Here is an 18,492-nt window from a genome sequence, read left to right on the forward strand (position 1 = left end):
GTTCAGGTGTTTTGCATTGTTTATTTTTTTGATAGTGTTGATCCAGCCACTACCCCTTCATTAAACTGTGCATGAGGATTTCTGAATGTTCATTAGTGAATTCACTCAGACATTCCCTTTCATGTAACCAATCAAAACCTCATTCCACCCACTTTCATTCCTCTCTGCACACTCCACTTGTTTTAAACTTGTTGTTGGGGTGGGGACTCAGCGGGGGGGACTCTGCACTCCCTCTACAGAGAAGATGGTAGGTGATAGAAAAGGAGGTGTCAGTTTTAAAGAAATAATTGCAGTCTTACTGGTTAGAGGATATGAAACATCAGAGAACAATCACCTTATTTTTTTTAAACCTGTTTAAAAAAAAAAGAGAGAGAATTGCTCAAAATCACAAGAGGCTCCCCCGGTTCAGATAAAAGTTTTCAATTGCATCTGTGCTAAACCTTTAAAATTATGTTTTAACAGGAGATTTGTATTAAGTTTGAAATTATTTACTGTGCTGTGGCTGTGTTTATTGAATGTCATCCATCATGCTTTGGTAGTGGGCTGTCTGATAGTCATACACACAAACCGCCTTTGGGTGTTTCTTCAGTGCTGCACTCTGTCTTCATAGACTCGGTTTAAGTAGTGAAGAGAACCGCACGTCATAGTCAGGAAAAAACACATTCAGTGGCACCTCCCTTACAGTCACTGAGAGGTCATATCTTAATATAGAAATTCTTTTCACCAGATTGCATGATGTAATTAGGACTTGGGTTGTTCTATGTACCCCCGGGACACACACACATACACAAACGCTGCAGGAAATCTCATGAATATACAGTAGGTGTCACGCTACTCAAGACATACTAGTCTATAACTTCTCACTCTTCTGCAATGATGTGAGTGTAAGAGCCCGGTGCTGCTCTGTCATTCACCAGGAGAGTTCCACTGCAGCTTTGAGGAGGAGCCCATCTGCATGTTTACCCAGGATAAGAATGATGATTTTGACTGGACACGACACAGTGCAGCCACACGCGACACCAAGTATACGCCCAACACTGGCCCTAGTGGTGATCGCAGTGGCTCCAAGCAAGGTAAGTAGCTCAAACTTCCAACCTTGACATCTCCAAGGAGCGACTGGCCAATCATTGCTCATGGGATGATTCTCATTGTCTTTACTTTGCTAATTTAATGGCCTGCCATTGAGAGAAAATTGATAAATAATTAACCTCTAAAGAACTATTCAAGGTGTGTGTTAATAGGAACTGGCAGTTTGAGTTGGCCCACATCACATACTTTCTGTCATTTCTGTCTTTGACAAAACAAGGCAGTGATTAAGTGACAGTGAAGCTGTCTTTAGTTGGACGGTCCAGTCAATTGAAGTTGAAAAGCAAGGTCAAACCATTATTCATATTTAAGAACTGGAGCAAAAATGTATGTGTGGTTGCGTTCCCTGATCATATAATAGCACGTTTTATCCCCCATCTGTTTGTTCATTCAGGGGATGTAAGCAGAGGTGTCCTTCATCTGATTACATAGTCCCTTAGGTCACTGAGTCCTTCAGATTGCCAGTTTTGTCTAGTTTCAAACCGAAATGATCCCAGTTAGATGATTATGTATTCTTTTTTTCTCAAAAAGCTCTTCTATGATTGCATTTGCTGGAAATGGTATGTTGGGAGTGGGAAAACTCCTTATCGCCAGTTGTTATACTAATGGTGGCTGGTTGGAAATGCTGAACACGTCACTAAGCCTATTGGAGTCTTTGTTAGCTCCTGAAAAACAGGGAAAAGGTCATAATTATAAGAAATTAATGAAACAGTGCATTTATAAAGCCCCCACCCCTACTCACCTCCTATGGCTTATTAACACGAGGTCATGGCTTAATTATCTAATTCCTGCACATTAACTAACTTCTGGCCCAAGTTAATGATCTTGTGGCCACACAATGTTTTATCCACCCATGTCACCAGGGGGGCATATCTGCATGCTACATGGTAGCAAATAATACAAAATACAGAAGCAGTAAAACAGTATGTCTATATGCTTTCTTAAAATACAGCAGTTTTATACTTTTAACAGTGTGGTGTTTAGTAGCCTGCGCTGCATTTTTACTTCTGCCTGTGTGTTAGCCCTCCCTAGAGGTCAGACCAAATATCAATAAGGCGGTACATTGTATTGGCTTCTTTTTGCAATAAAATATCAATGCACTAACAACAAATATCAATATTTTTATTAAAACACAACATGCAGCCGCTCTAAACCTATTTCTCCACCAGTATGATTACCAAACTGATTATGTCATCACTCCTCCATATCAAAAAGAGTAACATGAACAGAGGTGATCTAAGTTGCTGATCTAAAAAGAAAAAAGTCACAGGAAGAAAATTGTGGCCAGTGCAGAAAGTATCAACATCCAAGTAGATGAACTGACAAATAATAAATACATACTTACTGGGGGAGGTGTCTCTCTTTTGGGGTATATTTTTCATCTTCAGTTACACGCACATGGTGATATATCATAGATGATTATCTTACAATGTATTGATCACTGAACTGCTGTACAGAAATGGGGGTCATTATCATGGTCATTGTGCGATGATAGTGTCTCACCCTCGTCCTCACATTGTTTCTCTGCACTTGATAAATGTTATAGGCTCCAATGGACACTATAGTAAAATATCTATGCATAGTTAATAATATTATAGAGTAAAGACTAATCTGAATCAGGTGGCATGGTGGTTAGCACTGTTGCCTCACAGCAAGAAGGTCCTGGGTCTGAATTCACCATCTGGCCGGGACCTTGTGGAGTTTGCATGTTCTGCCTGTGTCTGTGTGGGTTTCCTCCCACAGTCCAAAGACATGAAGTTAGTAGGATTAGGTTAACTGGTGATTCTAAATTGCCCGTAGGTGCGATTGTCGGTTGCTCTGTGTTAGACTAGCAACCTGTCAAGGGTGTACTCCGTCTCTCACTCTATTGCAGCCGGGATAGCCTAGACCGACCCTGAATTGGATAAGTGGAAGACAATGGATGGATGGGTAATATAAATAAAAGACCAGACACAAGTCATGACCAACCTTAACATTCACTAACCAGTGAGCATATAGCTTAGGCTGAGTAATTATACTGCAAAAATCTGCACTAATAGGAAAAAAAACAGCTTGCCTTGATCTTAGTGATTATTCTTGCCAGCTGTCAGCCTGCCTCTGAAAACCATCTACCTGCTCATTGTATTAGGAATTAGCACGCTGAATGCGCGCACTCAAATGGACTTTGTTAGTTCTTATGTAATCCATGAATGAATACGTAAATTCCCACAGTGCGCAGTGAAGCACTGAGATTATCACATTATTGGTAAATGCAAGATACATAGCATTTTGATTAGTTTGTGTGTTTATTTGCAGACACACCACAGGAAGTGACAGTTTTCAGAATAATGAAATAAGATTAGACAATATGAGCGTTTCCAGTTTCAAAATAGACGATTTCAGCTGTGCTCATTGTGTCACCAATTGTTTGATGCGGCACAATCTAACAATGAGGAGCCTTGATAATTTATTTTCATGATAATCTTGTAAATGAGCCTCGTTGCTGTTTCCATGGTACCCAAATTAGACTCTGGATAGTAAGTCTTGAGAGCTGCATGTACAGGTATTGCGTATTCAATAAATAAATAAAGTGGATATGTAAGAGGTTTTTAAAGGAATCTTCTGATGGAAGTTGTTTGTGGTGAAATATACAGTAGGTGCCTATTATGGTGCTATGTAGCAGCAGCAGCTGAGGCAGTAAATAATGCATTGGCTTTAATCACCTAATGGTTTCAAAATGTCCAGCATTTCATTAGCAGCCCCATTCCTTTTTATGCATAATTATACAATATGAGATTCAACTGAGGGAGATATTCCATTTGATTTTGGCTGGAGGGGCATGGAGCAGCTCATGAGCTACCTTCCCTGTGCTTGTGGCTGGGCAGAGATCGGCTTCAGATAATTTGGCTCAGACACAGAGGACTGTCTGACTTACAGGCATCACTGCTGCTGTCCACCACTGTCAGACCAGGGAAGCATAAATGTAACCCCGCTGTTATCTGCCCCAGCCCTTATCTTTATTATGGAAGGTTTCATTATCACAATATTTACAGTGATAAAATAATTTGTCCATGTATGTAACCTCTCATATTTTTCAAAGAGTACAGCCGCTCTTTGTGATATTTCCCAGTCAGGGAAATATCACAAAGAGCGTGAAGTTGCAGTGAAGACAGTGAAGTTGCTGATGGGGCAACTTAAGTAGTCAGACAAACAGATACACATGTGATACTGAGTTATTACAATAGCACAGACAAATGGAAATGAATTGTTTCAAAGGGATAACAAAGGATAACCTGGCTCATACCAACCAGACCATTTTAAGAACACAAGACTTGCCAGTATTTGTATATTGAGGAATGACATCCACTCTTCCAATCTCCATGATTGGAACATCTGCATAGCTTTTGAAGTCATCAGCACTGAGGGTCACATACTTTTTCCAGCCAAGAGTGTAAATAATTACTGAGTTTATTCAGTAAAGACATGAAAACTTTGTTATTAATTTATTCAGATGGTGTGTATACTGTCATTTTGATTTAAATGATCTAGCATGTTCACATTCCTCTGGCATTATAGGGACATGCATACATCTCACTCCCAGCTCATTATATATAGATATTTGTGTGGTTGCAATCATATTTACAGTTTTGGGGGGTTTTTTTTGTTTTTCAGACCTGCTGCATTAGTCTTGTAAACTTTAAAATCATTAAAAAGGTTTTGTTGTCTAAAATTAACCAAGCAAGGAGTGAAAGCCAAGATAGAAATGGAGTGAAAACAAAACTAAGCAGCAAGTGATAACAAAATGAAACAAAGCTGTCAAATGATGAGAAAGCCAAGATGGAAGTGACTTAAGCCACTGCCAACCTCCTGATAAGGACTTTTCTGCTCCTTTAAATCAGACTGTTAGCTCTTCGATTTCTATATTGCCACGCGTATTGATCAAAGAACAGCTTGTGCTTAACTGACAGCTGCCTCTTCTGACAAAACAGGAGTATTTGATATGACCGAATGAGAAGAGAGTGAACAATCAGACCACGGTTCATGAAAAATGTAGAAGCCCTCTTATTTTGTTCTTATAAGTCTGCTGTCTGCGTGTGTTTTTGTGTGTTTCAAGGTTTCTACATGTACATTGAGACATCGAGACCGCGCAAGGAAGGGGACCAGGCCCGGCTTATAAGTCCATTTTTCAACGTAGCACCTAAAAACCCTTACGGGATCACCAATCCACCTGCCTACTGCTTTGGCTTCTTCTACCACATGTATGGAAAACACATAGGTAAGGAAGATTGTCTTAATTTATAGCCACTGCTTAAAAATGAGCAATTATACAAATTCTTTCAATTCTATCACTGCTCCCTGTGTCTGGTTGCTAAAACAGCAAAAGCAGCTATGAGTGGATTTTAAATTGCTTTGGCAATTCTCTGCTAAATGAAGGAGATGCTTTCTTATTCATGCGGAACTAAACGCAGTCAATAAGGCAACACCACATGAAATTTGATTTCTAAAAAAGTACATCATCAAGCGTCTTTGGGACATCGCGCTGGCTGTAAAACATTAATTAAGATGAGATTCTTGACTTTGATGTGTTGTAAATGTGTGTTTCACCGTGGAGTTTTCTTTCTTTTTTTTTCTTTTTTTTTGAAGGACTTGTTTGTGAAAGAGGAAACACGGGAGTCATGGCATAGAAAAAAAAAGAAAGCAGCACTTTTTCTTCTAAGCAACTGAATTGCAGTTATTTCCCGAGAGTTCCTCCCAGTGGTGTGTGTGTGTGATGGGGAGTTTTGTGCTTTCTTGCTAAAATTTTGTAAGTGTAGCTGTCAGATGTTTCAAGCCAAATATATCTCCTTTTTGCGACAAACTCCTTCAAAAGGTGTGTACACAGATTCCGGGTATTAGCCCTCACATTCATCTCACAATGCAGATAACAACCTTGTGTGGCCCATTTGAAGATGGCCGAGCGACTGAAGGAGCGCTCTGTGACTTACATCTGAGTCTCCTCACCAGAGACCCAATCAGCCGACCACAAGCACTCCTGCTTTGAATGCATGCTGTTTGTGGGCTCAGTGCATTTGGGAGTTTTTGCTCTGGCACAAAATAGCAGTTTACACATTGTTGAAGCCCTCTAGGGTTTGATTCTCTGTCCAAGCCAAACTCCTTATCAATTAGTTACTGGCGGGAAAGGGTCACCAGTGGCTGAGGCTGCAGGGTTATCTTGTGTCTTTTTTCCACTTAAGTGTCGGTACTAGTGTTGATAGAGAACCAGTTATGCTTTGAAGCTTATGTAGCTTTTCAATGCATAAGTTAAGTGTTATTTTTGTGGGCAGAAAATCATGGTGGACGGAATATGTAAATAGTCCATAATCTCTATAGTTTTAACTCTGGCTCCAGCATTTTTGTAATGCCAGAATGTTTTACTTTTTCAGTGGAAATTCATAAAACCAGGTCCAGTTTAGGTGCCAGTGCCATGTCAGTGGAAAATAGATATTAGTGTCATACAGGCTGGAAGCAATATAGGAATAAGAATAGAAAATGATAATTGATGGCAGTATGATTGACAGTTGTGAAAAAGACATTTTTTACAGGACTCTGTGCAGTACTGTGAAAAATCAAGTACACCCCATGATTCAATAGCTTATAGAACCACCTTTAGTAGCAATAACTTGGACTATAATATATTTTTTTATGACTCTATCAGTCTCTCATTGTTGTGGAGAAATTCAGGCCCATGTTTTCTTTTTTTTTAATAATGTTTCTTCAGTTCATTGTGGTTTGCGGGCATTTGTTTATCCACAGCATTTCACTCAGGTTGAGGTCTGGACTTTGACTGGGCCATTGCAACAGTTTTAATTATTTTAAAACTTTTTTCTGCCATTCTGCTGGAGATTTGCTGCTGTGCTCGAGATCAATGTTCTGCTGCATGACCCAGTTTTGGCCAAGCTTTAGCTGTCAGACAGATGGCCTCACATGTGACTCTAGAATACTTTGCTATACAGAGGAGCTCATGGTCAACTCAAAGACTGCAAGTTGCTGCAAAACAAACCCAAATCATCACCCCTCCACCGCTGTGCTTAACAGTTGGTTTGGGGTGTTTGTGTTGATATGCTGTGTTTTGTTTGTTCATTATGGCCAAACCAAAGGACATTTCTCCAGAAGTCTCGTGGTTTGCTCAGATGTAACTTTGCAAACAGAAGCTATGCTGCCATGCTCTTTTTTGGAAGAGGTTTTCTCCTGGCAAGCATTCCAAACAAGCCAGACTTGTTCAGTTTTTTCTAATTATACCATCATGATCTTTAACATTTAACATGCTAACTGAGGGCTGTAGAGTCTGAGATGAAGCTCTTGGGTTTTTTTGTGATTTCTCTGAGTATTGGACAGTCTGCCCTTTGAGTGAATTTCCGGGGAAGTCCACTCCTGGGAAAATTGTGGCATTGTGTTAACACACCTGAATGCTCCAAACCAGCAAACTACCAAAACCTCTGCTTTTATAAAGTAGTTCTCACAGCTGTTGATGATCAAATAATCAAATATCATTTGATTGAATTTGATCAAATATCATATCATCATTTACATAATCATTTAATGATGTGGAGTCATGTAAAAATTTTCCTTTTCACATGAGTGTATGTTTACCTCTGTCAGCATTTTTCAGGCCAAAGTTCTAAGGCAGTTTTGATCATTTGCCACCATTAGTTTTTTTGGTACAGTATCTCTGAGGAACTTTTTTTTGTGGTATTTTAGGCTCACACAAAACAATCAGCATACTTTGCGCTTCTGAAAATATTTTAATCCCATATCAGATATATAACTTTTTAACCAGTTAGAGAAGAACACAAATACACAAGTTCCTTATGTGAGACAACTAAAACTGATGTCTTTGACCCGTTTGTTATGTGTTTCCTTTTTGATTTCAGGGCATTTAAGTGAAATCATAGTGACATAAAACAACAGAGAATGCACCCACTGAGAGAGGCAGCTAAAAATAGTATTTCACTGAAATATACTTTAGTGCAGAAAAAAAAACAAAAAACAGATAAAGTATAGAAATAAAAATCAATCAGTGACAGTAACAAAACCAAGAGAGGAATTGCAGTAGACGTTCACCAAACCGTGAAACTGCTACAGGCCAGCAGCTGAACTCTCCTCTCTTTTTTGACATTTATAGTCAGCATTTGACTGCAGTTACTTCAGGATTCTAGAGAGACACTGAAGGCATCATCATGATCTCCACTCTCCTACTTCTGCAGCTCAGTCAGTCCTCTCGTCTTCTTTCTCCCTCACCTTTAATATACTGACTTGTCTTTTCAGCATCATTGATCTTACTCCAACTGTTAATTTGTTTCCTTTAAACTTTGTTATATTATGAATTATGAGATAAGATCCCAGGTGCAGAACTCTGTAACGCATGCAAGTAGTAAAAAACAAACAAAGGAAAACCTCTATTCAGGCTGCAGTCATGCAGGAAGACCAGTCAATGACACCCTGGGAACCACCGGTCGCTAGGGAAAAATGTATATTCCCTGACCGACTGGCAAGTGGTTGCTAACTGTCCCTGGATGAAATCAGTCACAAAAAGTGTGTTGAACTAAAAACCTCCTTGTGATTTCTTTGCTGTGGTCACCCATAGTTTCCAGGAAGACACCGACTTGTCTGCACAATCCACCAACCAACCATTGAGTGGCACTGAAACTTGAAAACATTCAACACAAACTGTAAGTGATCATTTGCCTTCAAAGTGGTTCACTAACTGGTCTCTAATCCTGCATGACTGGGGCTTTAGCAATTGATTTCACAGCAACTCCCAGCAACCTTCTGCAACCACTTGCAACTGCTCTGGGATTACTCATTTTTCCGGAGCAACTGGTGGTCTCCAGGCAGTCGCATATCATACTTTAGGTCTGTGTAACTGGAGCCTAAGGTTGATACAATGTCATAAGCTCAAAAGGCCACTGGGAAGTGAACAACAAATCCAAAATATAAGCAAAATAGCCAGGAGGAGCACATGAGGGAAGACAACTGACAATGAACAAAAAGATGGGAGTTTAAATAAACAAGGGCAATCAGAGGGGAGTGGAAACAGGAGCTCAGCGAGGAAATGTCTAACATAATTAAGTTTTACTGAGTTTTGTTATATTTTTTTTTGTGGCAATTGCCATTAATATTTTATTTATTTATTTAAATTCAAAAACAGAAATTGCATGGTGAATAGTTTCTCTGGATTTCAGGTGCTGGGAAAACACCTTGGGCATTTTGAATGGATATTTTACAAACCCAGTTTCAAAAAAGTTGGGATGCTGTGTAAAATGTAAGGTGCAGATCTCAAAAACCCATATTTTATTTACAGTAGAACAGAGGATTCAAGGATTCAGGGTTTCTTTATTGTCATTCACATCACATTTGTATGCAGTCCTCAGGTCCCAGTGTTGCCCATGTAATAGTTATAAAAGTTCAAGTAATTTAAGAATAATTTCAGAATAATGTTCTTCGGTGTAAAATTGCACGGACTTTAAATATGTCATCATCTACAGCGCATAATATCATCACAAGATTCACAGTGTGCACGTTCAGAAACACTGCCGTCTTCTCAGGGCCAAAGCTCATCTAAAATGGACTGAGGCAAAGTGGAAAACTGTTCTGTGGTCAGATGAATCAAAATTTGAAATTCTTTTTGGAAAACATGGACATTGTGTCCTCTGGACTAACGAGGAGAGGAACCATCCGGCTTCTTATCAGCACTCAGTTCAAAGCCTGCATCACTGATTTTATGGGGATGCATTAGTGACTATGGAATTGCCCATTTGAACATCTGGAAAGGCCTCATGCCCAAAGATACAGTACCAGCCAAAGGTTTGGACACAACTTCTCATTCAGTGTTTTTATTCTTTTTTTCCTACATTGTAAATTAATACTGAAGTCATCCAGACTATAAAGGAACTCATAAGGAACCATGTAATAAATGTAAAAGTGCTAAACAAACCAAAATATGTTTTAGATTTTAGATTCTTCAGAGTCGGCACCTTTTGCTTTGATTGCAGCTTTGCACACTCTTGGCATTCTCTCAATCAGCTTCATGAGGTCATCACCTGAAATGGTTTTCCAACAGTCTTGAAGGACTTCCCACAGGTGCTGAACACAGATGACTGCTTTGCCTTCACTCTGAGGTCCAACTCATCCCACACCATCTTACTTGGGTTTAGATCAGGTGATTGTGGAGGCCAGGTCATCTGACCCAACACCATCACCCTCTGTCTTGGTCAAATAGCCTTTACACAGCCCGGAGGTGTGTTTGGGGTCATTGTCCTGTTGAAAAACAAATGAGGGTCCCACTAAGCATAAGTGCTTTTATCTTGTAGTTTCTGAGGCTGGTAACTCTGATGAACTTATCCTGTGTAACAGAAGAAACTCTTGGTCTTCCTTTCCTGGGGTGGTCCTCATGAGAGTCAGTTTCATCCTTTGATGGTCTTTGCGACTGCACTTGAGACTTTCAAAGTTCTTGAAATATTTCAGATTGACTGACCTTCATTTCTTAAAGTAATGATGGACTGTCATTTTTCTTTACTTAGTTGAGTAGTTCTCACCATAAGAGAACATTACTCAAATAGGGCTATTCAGTATACCAACTCTACCTCTTCACAATGCAACTGATGGTCTCAAACACATTAAGAGGGCAAGAAATTCAAGACATGAACTCTTGACAAGACACAGCTGTTACCTGAAAGCCTTTCCAGGCGACTACCTCATAAAGCTGACTGAAAATGCCAAAATGTGCAAAGCTGTCATCTAAGCAGGAGGTGCCTACTTTGAGGAACCTAAAATATAAAACATTTTTAACACTTTTTTTGGTTTACTAAATAATTCCATATGTATTTCTTCATAGTTTGTATGACTTTAATATTAATCTACAATGAAGACGATTTTAGAAAACAATATCTCTAATCAAGCAAAACATGTTGAGAGAAGTTATTAGTGTTACACTAGAGTTGATAAGATGACTGCATATGGTCTGAAATTTAGGCTCCCTTCCGGGTTTTCTCAGGGGAGAGCTAGAGTGGAAGTGTCTAGGCAGGTGGGCCAGACCAAACATCTGGAGAGGAGGAGGCGAGGGAGGTGGAGAGAATATAAGGATAGAGGTGTTGGAGGGCGACTCAGCAGGGAGATGAGAGCTCCTCCGGCTCCCTGCTGAGGTTGAGTAGGCCGTGACATTTCCAATTTGCTCAAATTGATCGCCAGCCAGACCCTCTCTTCTCCTGCCCTCCCCGTCTGTGGTGAAGCCCATGCCCAGACTGTGGAGTGTTATGATGAATGGGCTAAATGTCAAGGACTTGAAACCCAGCTCAGATCCTCCATAGCTACGCTTCATTTAGTATTCTGCCTCTCCGTCCGTGAGAAACATTCGCCCTCAAGCTCAGGAATGTTGGTTTGTGATATTTTTTTTCCCCCCAGAGGAGTAAATGCTTATGACAAATTGCCCAAATAATATATGCATTTTATATTTTCTGTAATCTTGGGGAATTTTGTCATTTAAAATAACTGAAGGCTTTTTTTTTTTGTATTTAGAGCTGTTACTCACAAAACCACCCAGTGAGGCAGAGCTCCATCTTGAAATTTTAAGAGTTTGGTGCTGTTGCCACTGTGCTGTTGAGGTGAGTCACAGTCAAGCTGTGGCACGGCACTGCTGAAGGCCAGAATCAGTCGATAAAGAGTCGCGCCTACACACTGATGAGAACAGTGGCACAGGCTCAAAGAAACTCCTCCGTAGTTAGCTAGCGGGTGGATACCTGAGACAAGGTCACACTTAATTACTGAAGCGCACATCAAAGTTTGCCTTTGGAGCCCATGTCGCATTTGTTTATAGGATTAAGTCTCGAGCAAAGCACACCAAGCAAGCGTGTTTTAAGCCTGACCTTCTGAGAAGCAACTGAGTCATCTTTTCATTAGCAAGGAGGGTGGTACAGCACCTCAATCTGCCTCTCTATCATCCTCACTACATAATTGAAAATTTCCAGGAGCTGTTCCTCACTGTTCACCAGACTCACATCTTTCTCCTCTCAGATCTTTTTAAATTTCACAAGTGTCTGCCAAAGGTATTCCTTTTTTTAAAAAAAAAAGTACTCCAAAGAATATACAGCATATGCCTTTGCTCAGGATGTGATGACACTGACATAACCACCTACATCGCTATGAGTTCAAAGAAAATGTAAGCCAGCTAGCTCAGCAAGAATCCTCCTACATCCTAAACACTTCCACAGGAGATGAAACCGCAGGTCATGTTCTGTACAAGAGCTCATCTCTCACTGGAGATTGTGCTGCTGTGGTGGGAAGTGTATACCGTGCTGATGAGAGAGTATGAACAGGGACACACAGCGTAGCTTTCCCTCTTTTTTTTTTTTTTTTTCACCTATTTGAGGGGGGCTTACCAGTAATGAGGCACCTAGCTGAGGCAAAGATGCATCAAATGAAAGGGTGCCTCACTAGCTGTGTCAACGCAAAGGTGCTGCGTTCCATATTTGTGAAAATCACTTGACTTCAGAGCAGCGCTCGCACTGAGCTTCGCTGTGGTGTCGGTGTTAACCTGATTTGAGTGTTTGGATGCTGCTCCTGTTGGCCCACTGCAAAAAGATGCTGTTCTCTCTCATAAACACGCACCCTGTTCCAGCATAGCAAATTAAAAATAACATAGACACACACACACACACACAATGGGTATGTTTTGTAAAGGAGGGTAAAGTGGTTGCACTCAGTGTCATCATCTGACAGTTTTGTATTAAAGCCTGGGGCCAGACAAGAGGTCTTACTGAGGGGAGTCTTCAATTCAGACTTCATATATGGTCTGTTCTGTCTCAATAAGATCTCGTATTGCTGTGTTATTGTTAACTTATATATGAATTCAGTTGAAATGGATCTGTCATATTGCATTTTGAGTTGGCAGTGACATTCAGTAGATTCTTTAATGTAGCTTTAGTGGAAATCTAGCTGAGCTGCAAAAGAAAACTGGACTTGGCAGAAATAGTTTGAAACTAATGATAAATTCAGGAGAACCGTCCTCTACAGGGAAAGTATTTCCATGTACCAAAAATTCTAATCACACATTGCCCTTTAGTGATAATTAATTTGGACTATCATGAGCGAGAGAATAATTTATCTTTGCATGCAGACACCACCTTAATAGATGTATCAATTCGCATAACCTGAGTTTAACCTTTGCTACTGCTTGGCTCTGCTTCATATGCAGAAGAATATATAAATTTGAAATGCAGGAAACACAGGTGAATATGAGCATCAAAAGTCAAATTTCACTTGGAATTAAACTGGAATCCACAATGGCGTTCTCTTATGTAGGTGGTTAGGTGGTACAGTATATAATTTATGAGAGTATATGAGAGTAAACCTACTTAGCAAAAGGGCAGCCTTTTGTTTTGTTTTCGTAAAAGAGGCATTTTTGCTTAGATTCTTCAAGTTTTGATTAAAATGGACTTTCTGTATCTGGCTTTCATCCTTTCCTTGACTCTGACCAGTCTGCTCGTCCTTGCCACCAAGCATGGTCGTTGCTTGGAGTCGGATGTTGCCACCACCATGGCATGTCTGCAGCACCATGCAATGAACACATTTCATCCTTATCCTCATCCTTGGACAAACTCCAAGGATGCTGTCATATACTTTTTTCTCAAGAGTGGCTTCTGTCCTCCTTCTTAATGCATTGCTTCTGAGTTAGTTGTCCTTCTGGCTGGTTCTCCCACCTCTTCAGAGATCTTTTGATGTACTTAGTTGCTGTTCGGTTCTGGGGGGCATCCCTGATTAAAGTCTTTTCTTGCTTTGGTAGTTCGACTGGAAAACCAACTACGTGGTTCCACCTTTTGTCATTTAACAAAAGCCAGTGTGCTCTTGGGAAATTTCAAAGCTTTAGATATGGTTCTGTCCACTTGCCTTCAACTATGCCTAATCACAGTTCCGTAAGGAGAGATCATTTGGAGATTTTTTGATAATACAAATAGCTGTTTTGCGGTTAGACTCTGATGGCCCATTGAAGCCCATTGAAGGGAATTTCAGTAGAGGTAAGATTTAGGCAGAGACATTCAGTGTGAGTTCTGGGACCTGGGTGTGTGTCTTTGCAGTTGATACCCACTTATATGAATGCACATTTTATTCCTTTTAAAATGAAATTTACAAGTTAAGCGATTTTGAATACTTTCTGAAGTGACTGTACATGAACAAAAGTGGCCGGTGCTGACAATTGTTCATATTTCAGCATATTGCAATTCAAATGATTTGAGAAGGAAGTATGCTCCTGAGCCCTCTGACGGCGTGTTGAGCTTTACAAAATCAAACCCGTGACAGCAATCTTTGGATAATAACAGGTCTTTTTGGACCAAATCAATTGAGAAATATAAAGTACAGTAAGGAGCAGAAAAGAGAATCCAAAAGTCACCAAAAAGTTTAAAAAGTATTTGAAGCGCATGCATGTGTCCGTACTCATTTTGTGGGAAGGGCTTAGAGAAGGGGAGCTCTAGGAGGAAGGCTCTCTATTTTTTTTTTTTTTTAATTCTGCAGTTTTTATCCTCTCTTTTCTAGATTTTTGCCTCCTGCACCTTTAATTTCTCCTTTGGTGGAAACATGCCCAATTGAAAAGCTCCAACATAAACATGTGGGATTCGGCCTACACTTGCACATTTTTCCCGATGTCTTTCTTTTTTATGCACTGTGAAATTGTGCCCTCACATAGATTTCATGCACCGCTGAGAGGTGGCTACGATCGACCGGTTGCCTTAATTTCTAATGACCTACTTAAATTAAATAATAGTGAGTCGTCATTTCGGGCATAATATGGAAGAAGTGCTGAAAATGCAGGACAAAAGGAGTTAGCTCTGTAAAGTTAAAGTATATAATTATTATTAAGCCATTATTCCCAGCCATGGAATAATTTCTTCTGAGCCATTAGAAAATATTTTGTCTTGGCACCAGTCCACAAACCTGGGGTCAAGAAACATTGAGTGAGATTGACTTGGATATTATTTTTTTACATTTATTGAAATCATTCTTGATCGTGAGGGAGGAATGAGTGTTGATGCATTCTCTGATCAGTGTGTATTGCTGTCTCTCTCCTCAATGCAGGAACACTAAATGCATTCCTAAAGCAAAAGGGTCAAACGGCTTCAGAGGGTCTTGTGTGGTCACTAAGTGGTAATCAAGGTGACCGCTGGAAGCAGGCCAAAGTAAGCATCCATCCAACATCATCTTTCCAGGTGAGACTCAAAAACCTCATTCTAAATGCAGCAGCGTTTCCCTCGGTGCCCTCTATTTTCTTTTTTGTCTGTGTTTGTGTGGTATTGGTTTCCCTGGGGGCTAAACACTGATGTAGCACCTCACAAACTCTGAAAAGTGGATGGCATCCTTATAAAATGTTTGGTATGACACGCTTTTCCATCAGGAAAGCTGCAGTCTTCCATCATTTTTGCAGCTTTAGTTTAAAAAAGTAAGAATAGTTTGAGCGTGCGCCGGTCTTAGTTTAAAATTTTGTGACATTTGAAGCAAACAATTACCACCTGCTGTTGTTTTTTTGTCTAAGGGGTAATTTAGCTAAATCACACTGACTCAGATTTAATCTTGCTGCAGTTCAAATTTCCTTTTTTTTTTCATCTCTCAATATAATCTCTCAATATAATGACTTGCGTTACTCTCTGTAGGTCGTACTTCAAGGGGTTCGGGGGCCAGGCATCGAAGGAGACATTGCTATTGATGATATCACGCTGGAGGAAGGGGAGTGTCGAGACCCACCTCCCAGTGAGTAGCACCGCACATCCGCGTCCTCCATCCTCTCCTCTGTCCCTCTTATCTAAGTTCCAGGTTCTCTGTCTACCTCGCCGGACAAGGTTCAGATTTATGAGAGAGGATCTAATCTTAGACAGCTGGCAGCACTCAGCGAACATTTCATGGGGGAAAGCGTGGTTGCCATGGCAACGGGGTTGTAATCACATGAATGATAGCCACGCTGGCTGAGTGGAGTACTGTAATTGCGCTGCTGGAACAAACAGAAGGTAAAAAAAAATAGAAAACAGGACACAGAAAATGGCCCGCAATTGACGGGGCATTATTGGTTGGCAGACAAACACTGTTCCCTTGATTTAATTCTCGTTATTTATTCTGGAGGAATTATTTCCAGAAGCCGCTCAGACTTAGACATCTCTTTAACATACCATAAATGAATCAAAGTGCTCTGTTTTCATTTTTCATGTCAGTGGTGGAAAATAACTGGCCATCTAACGGCAATCACAGACAGTGAACTCAGTCCGCAAGATGCATTGTTTTGATTGCTGCAAGTTTGTTATTATATAGGTTATTTTTCATTTGGGTACATTATGATTCAAAGCGACAGCATTCATTTATTTTGGAGGTAAAGGAGTGGTCGCCCAGGCTGAGGACAGAGTAATGTTATGAATTATGCAATTCAATCTCACACGATGAATCTTACATGACTCTATGTGATGTAAGAGGGGAAAATTGAGAAAGATCTCTTGAGGTATGATCAGAGGTGACTTCTGACTGATTTGCATGCTCAGAAAGGAAAATGGTTCAGTGTCTGTTTTAGGATCTGTCCAAGCAGGTTAGCTGCACCGTACAAAACATATGGGGGGAAAACCTTTCCATCCAAAATCCATCCGTTTTCCAAATCCTTTATCCAGCCATTATGGGCAGGGTGGTCTGGGGCATCTGCCAGCTTTCTTTAGTGAAGTCACAGCAGACAGGTCACGAGTCCATCACAGGCAACTATCCATGTATATAGTGAATATAGAATCAGCATTTAACCTAAAGCACATGTAGGAGAAAACCCACCCACAAAAACCCCACGCTGACACAGTGCTGAGCACTGCAGCCTCATGCGCAGATGTTATATGAGAACATTAATTTGACTTTTATGTTTGTACATTGAAACTAAAGATCCTTAAACTGAACTGACCAATTGTTGTGGTTACCGAGCAACTCATTACTTTTAGCAGTGGAGCTCTTCGCTGGTAACAGCCCATTATTTACTAGTTAAAAGCTCATTAAAAGATAGTGAAAGCCACAGGGATAATCATGATGTTATAGCTCTTTCATGAATAATTGACTGCTGAGTTAGTAATATTTCTGTATGCACAGTCTTGTATTTGGCTAAATGGAGCAGCTTTAGCATTTAGTATTCAACACACTCAACATACTACTGAAGTGAATCAGCACTGAATGTTACAGATGGTTAAAGTCATAGTTTCATATTATATAGCATGATTTATTCTCACATGTTTGTATTGGGACATATGCTTGTATATACTGTAAAGCCAACATTCTGGAATTTTATTTTATTTTTCTTTCTTTTCCCATTTAGATCTCAGCGCCAAGGCTCTGTCCACATCCTACCATATATGGCTGCTATGTGTCACCCTGGTGCTGACCCTCCTGGAAGGTCAGAGGTGACCCTTTTCTCCATCATCTCAGAGGCGAATATTCAGAGCGGCCGTCTGTGAGCTGTACCCTCGACATCCAATCACCAAAGATTCATGCATCCTGAAAGCAGCGGGGTCCCCCCAAGGACTGCAGCCCACAGAAGGGCCGCAGCTATCAAATGAGAGAGAGAAAAAAATAAGCGATTAAAAAGTTACACAAAAAGTAATAAAGAAGATGCGCTAAATTTTTTTTTTTTTTTTAAAGAAAATTTTACAGAAAACACCTGTCGGCGCAGGACTCTGGACGTCTTTACGAGCACAAAGACAGGTCGGCGATCAATGAGCCCGGACTGGCGGAAGAGCTCACGAGCGTCGAGGGAGGGCAGTTTGTAAAGCACAAGAACCATTTTACGAGGCGCCGGAAAGCTCAACGACGGAAGGAAATACAGACACTGCTGACTTTTTGAATATGAAGTAACATTTCCCTGCTTACAAATACATTCAATCAGACCTTTCTCTGTGTATCTTTATCTTCATTTTCTTGCACCAGATGCTGATCCCCAACACTTGTTTTTCACTTTAGCCCAGCCTCATGTCATTCTTTGGGATTTCTTTATCTGCTTGGTGCTGTACTGTAGAAAAACAAGGACTCTGGCAACATTTAGTTCTGTCTGCTTACTCCCCTGTAGCTGCCTATGTATCTTTTAACACTGTGCTCACGAGTCCAAGTGGCCAACTGACGGTATGGTGGCAGAACAATAAAAGCAGAAGAATCAGCAGAGGTGTAGACAGTTGGACTAGAAGGCAGAGAGATGCTCAAAGTTAGGAATAAGAAAGAGAGAGAGCAGAGAGGAAGGAGAAGCGGAGATTGAGGAAAAACAGGCAGAGAGTAGAGGAAGGTTCGATTAGTGAAGCCTGACTCGAATATTCAGTCAGCGGTCTGCCTGTGGAACAGAAGCCACTTTACTTTCTGCCATGAAACAAAGTGCCTTCAGATTACAAACCGAATCGTGAG

At 40.5% G+C, this 18,492-nt stretch overlaps 1 protein-coding gene across 1 annotated transcript in view; it reads left to right on the forward strand.

The window, feature by feature from the left end:
• Positions 1-17,534, forward strand: part of LOC115774319 (MAM domain-containing glycosylphosphatidylinositol anchor protein 2) — a 195,920-nt gene extending 178,386 nt beyond the window's left edge. The window contains exons 14-18 of the mRNA XM_030721530.1: positions 918-1,073; positions 5,180-5,341; positions 15,172-15,302; positions 15,744-15,840; positions 17,420-17,534. Coding sequence (XP_030577390.1) covers positions 918-1,073; positions 5,180-5,341; positions 15,172-15,302; positions 15,744-15,840; positions 17,420-17,508 — 635 coding nt within the window. The 3' untranslated portion in view covers positions 17,509-17,534. The remainder of the gene's footprint in view (positions 1-917; positions 1,074-5,179; positions 5,342-15,171; positions 15,303-15,743; positions 15,841-17,419) is intronic.
• Positions 17,535-18,492: the final 958 nt, after the last annotated feature.

The sequence above is a fragment of the Archocentrus centrarchus genome, chromosome 24, assembly GCF_007364275.1.
Source record: "Archocentrus centrarchus isolate MPI-CPG fArcCen1 chromosome 24, fArcCen1, whole genome shotgun sequence".
Classification (NCBI taxonomy): Eukaryota; Metazoa; Chordata; class Actinopteri; order Cichliformes; family Cichlidae; genus Archocentrus; species Archocentrus centrarchus.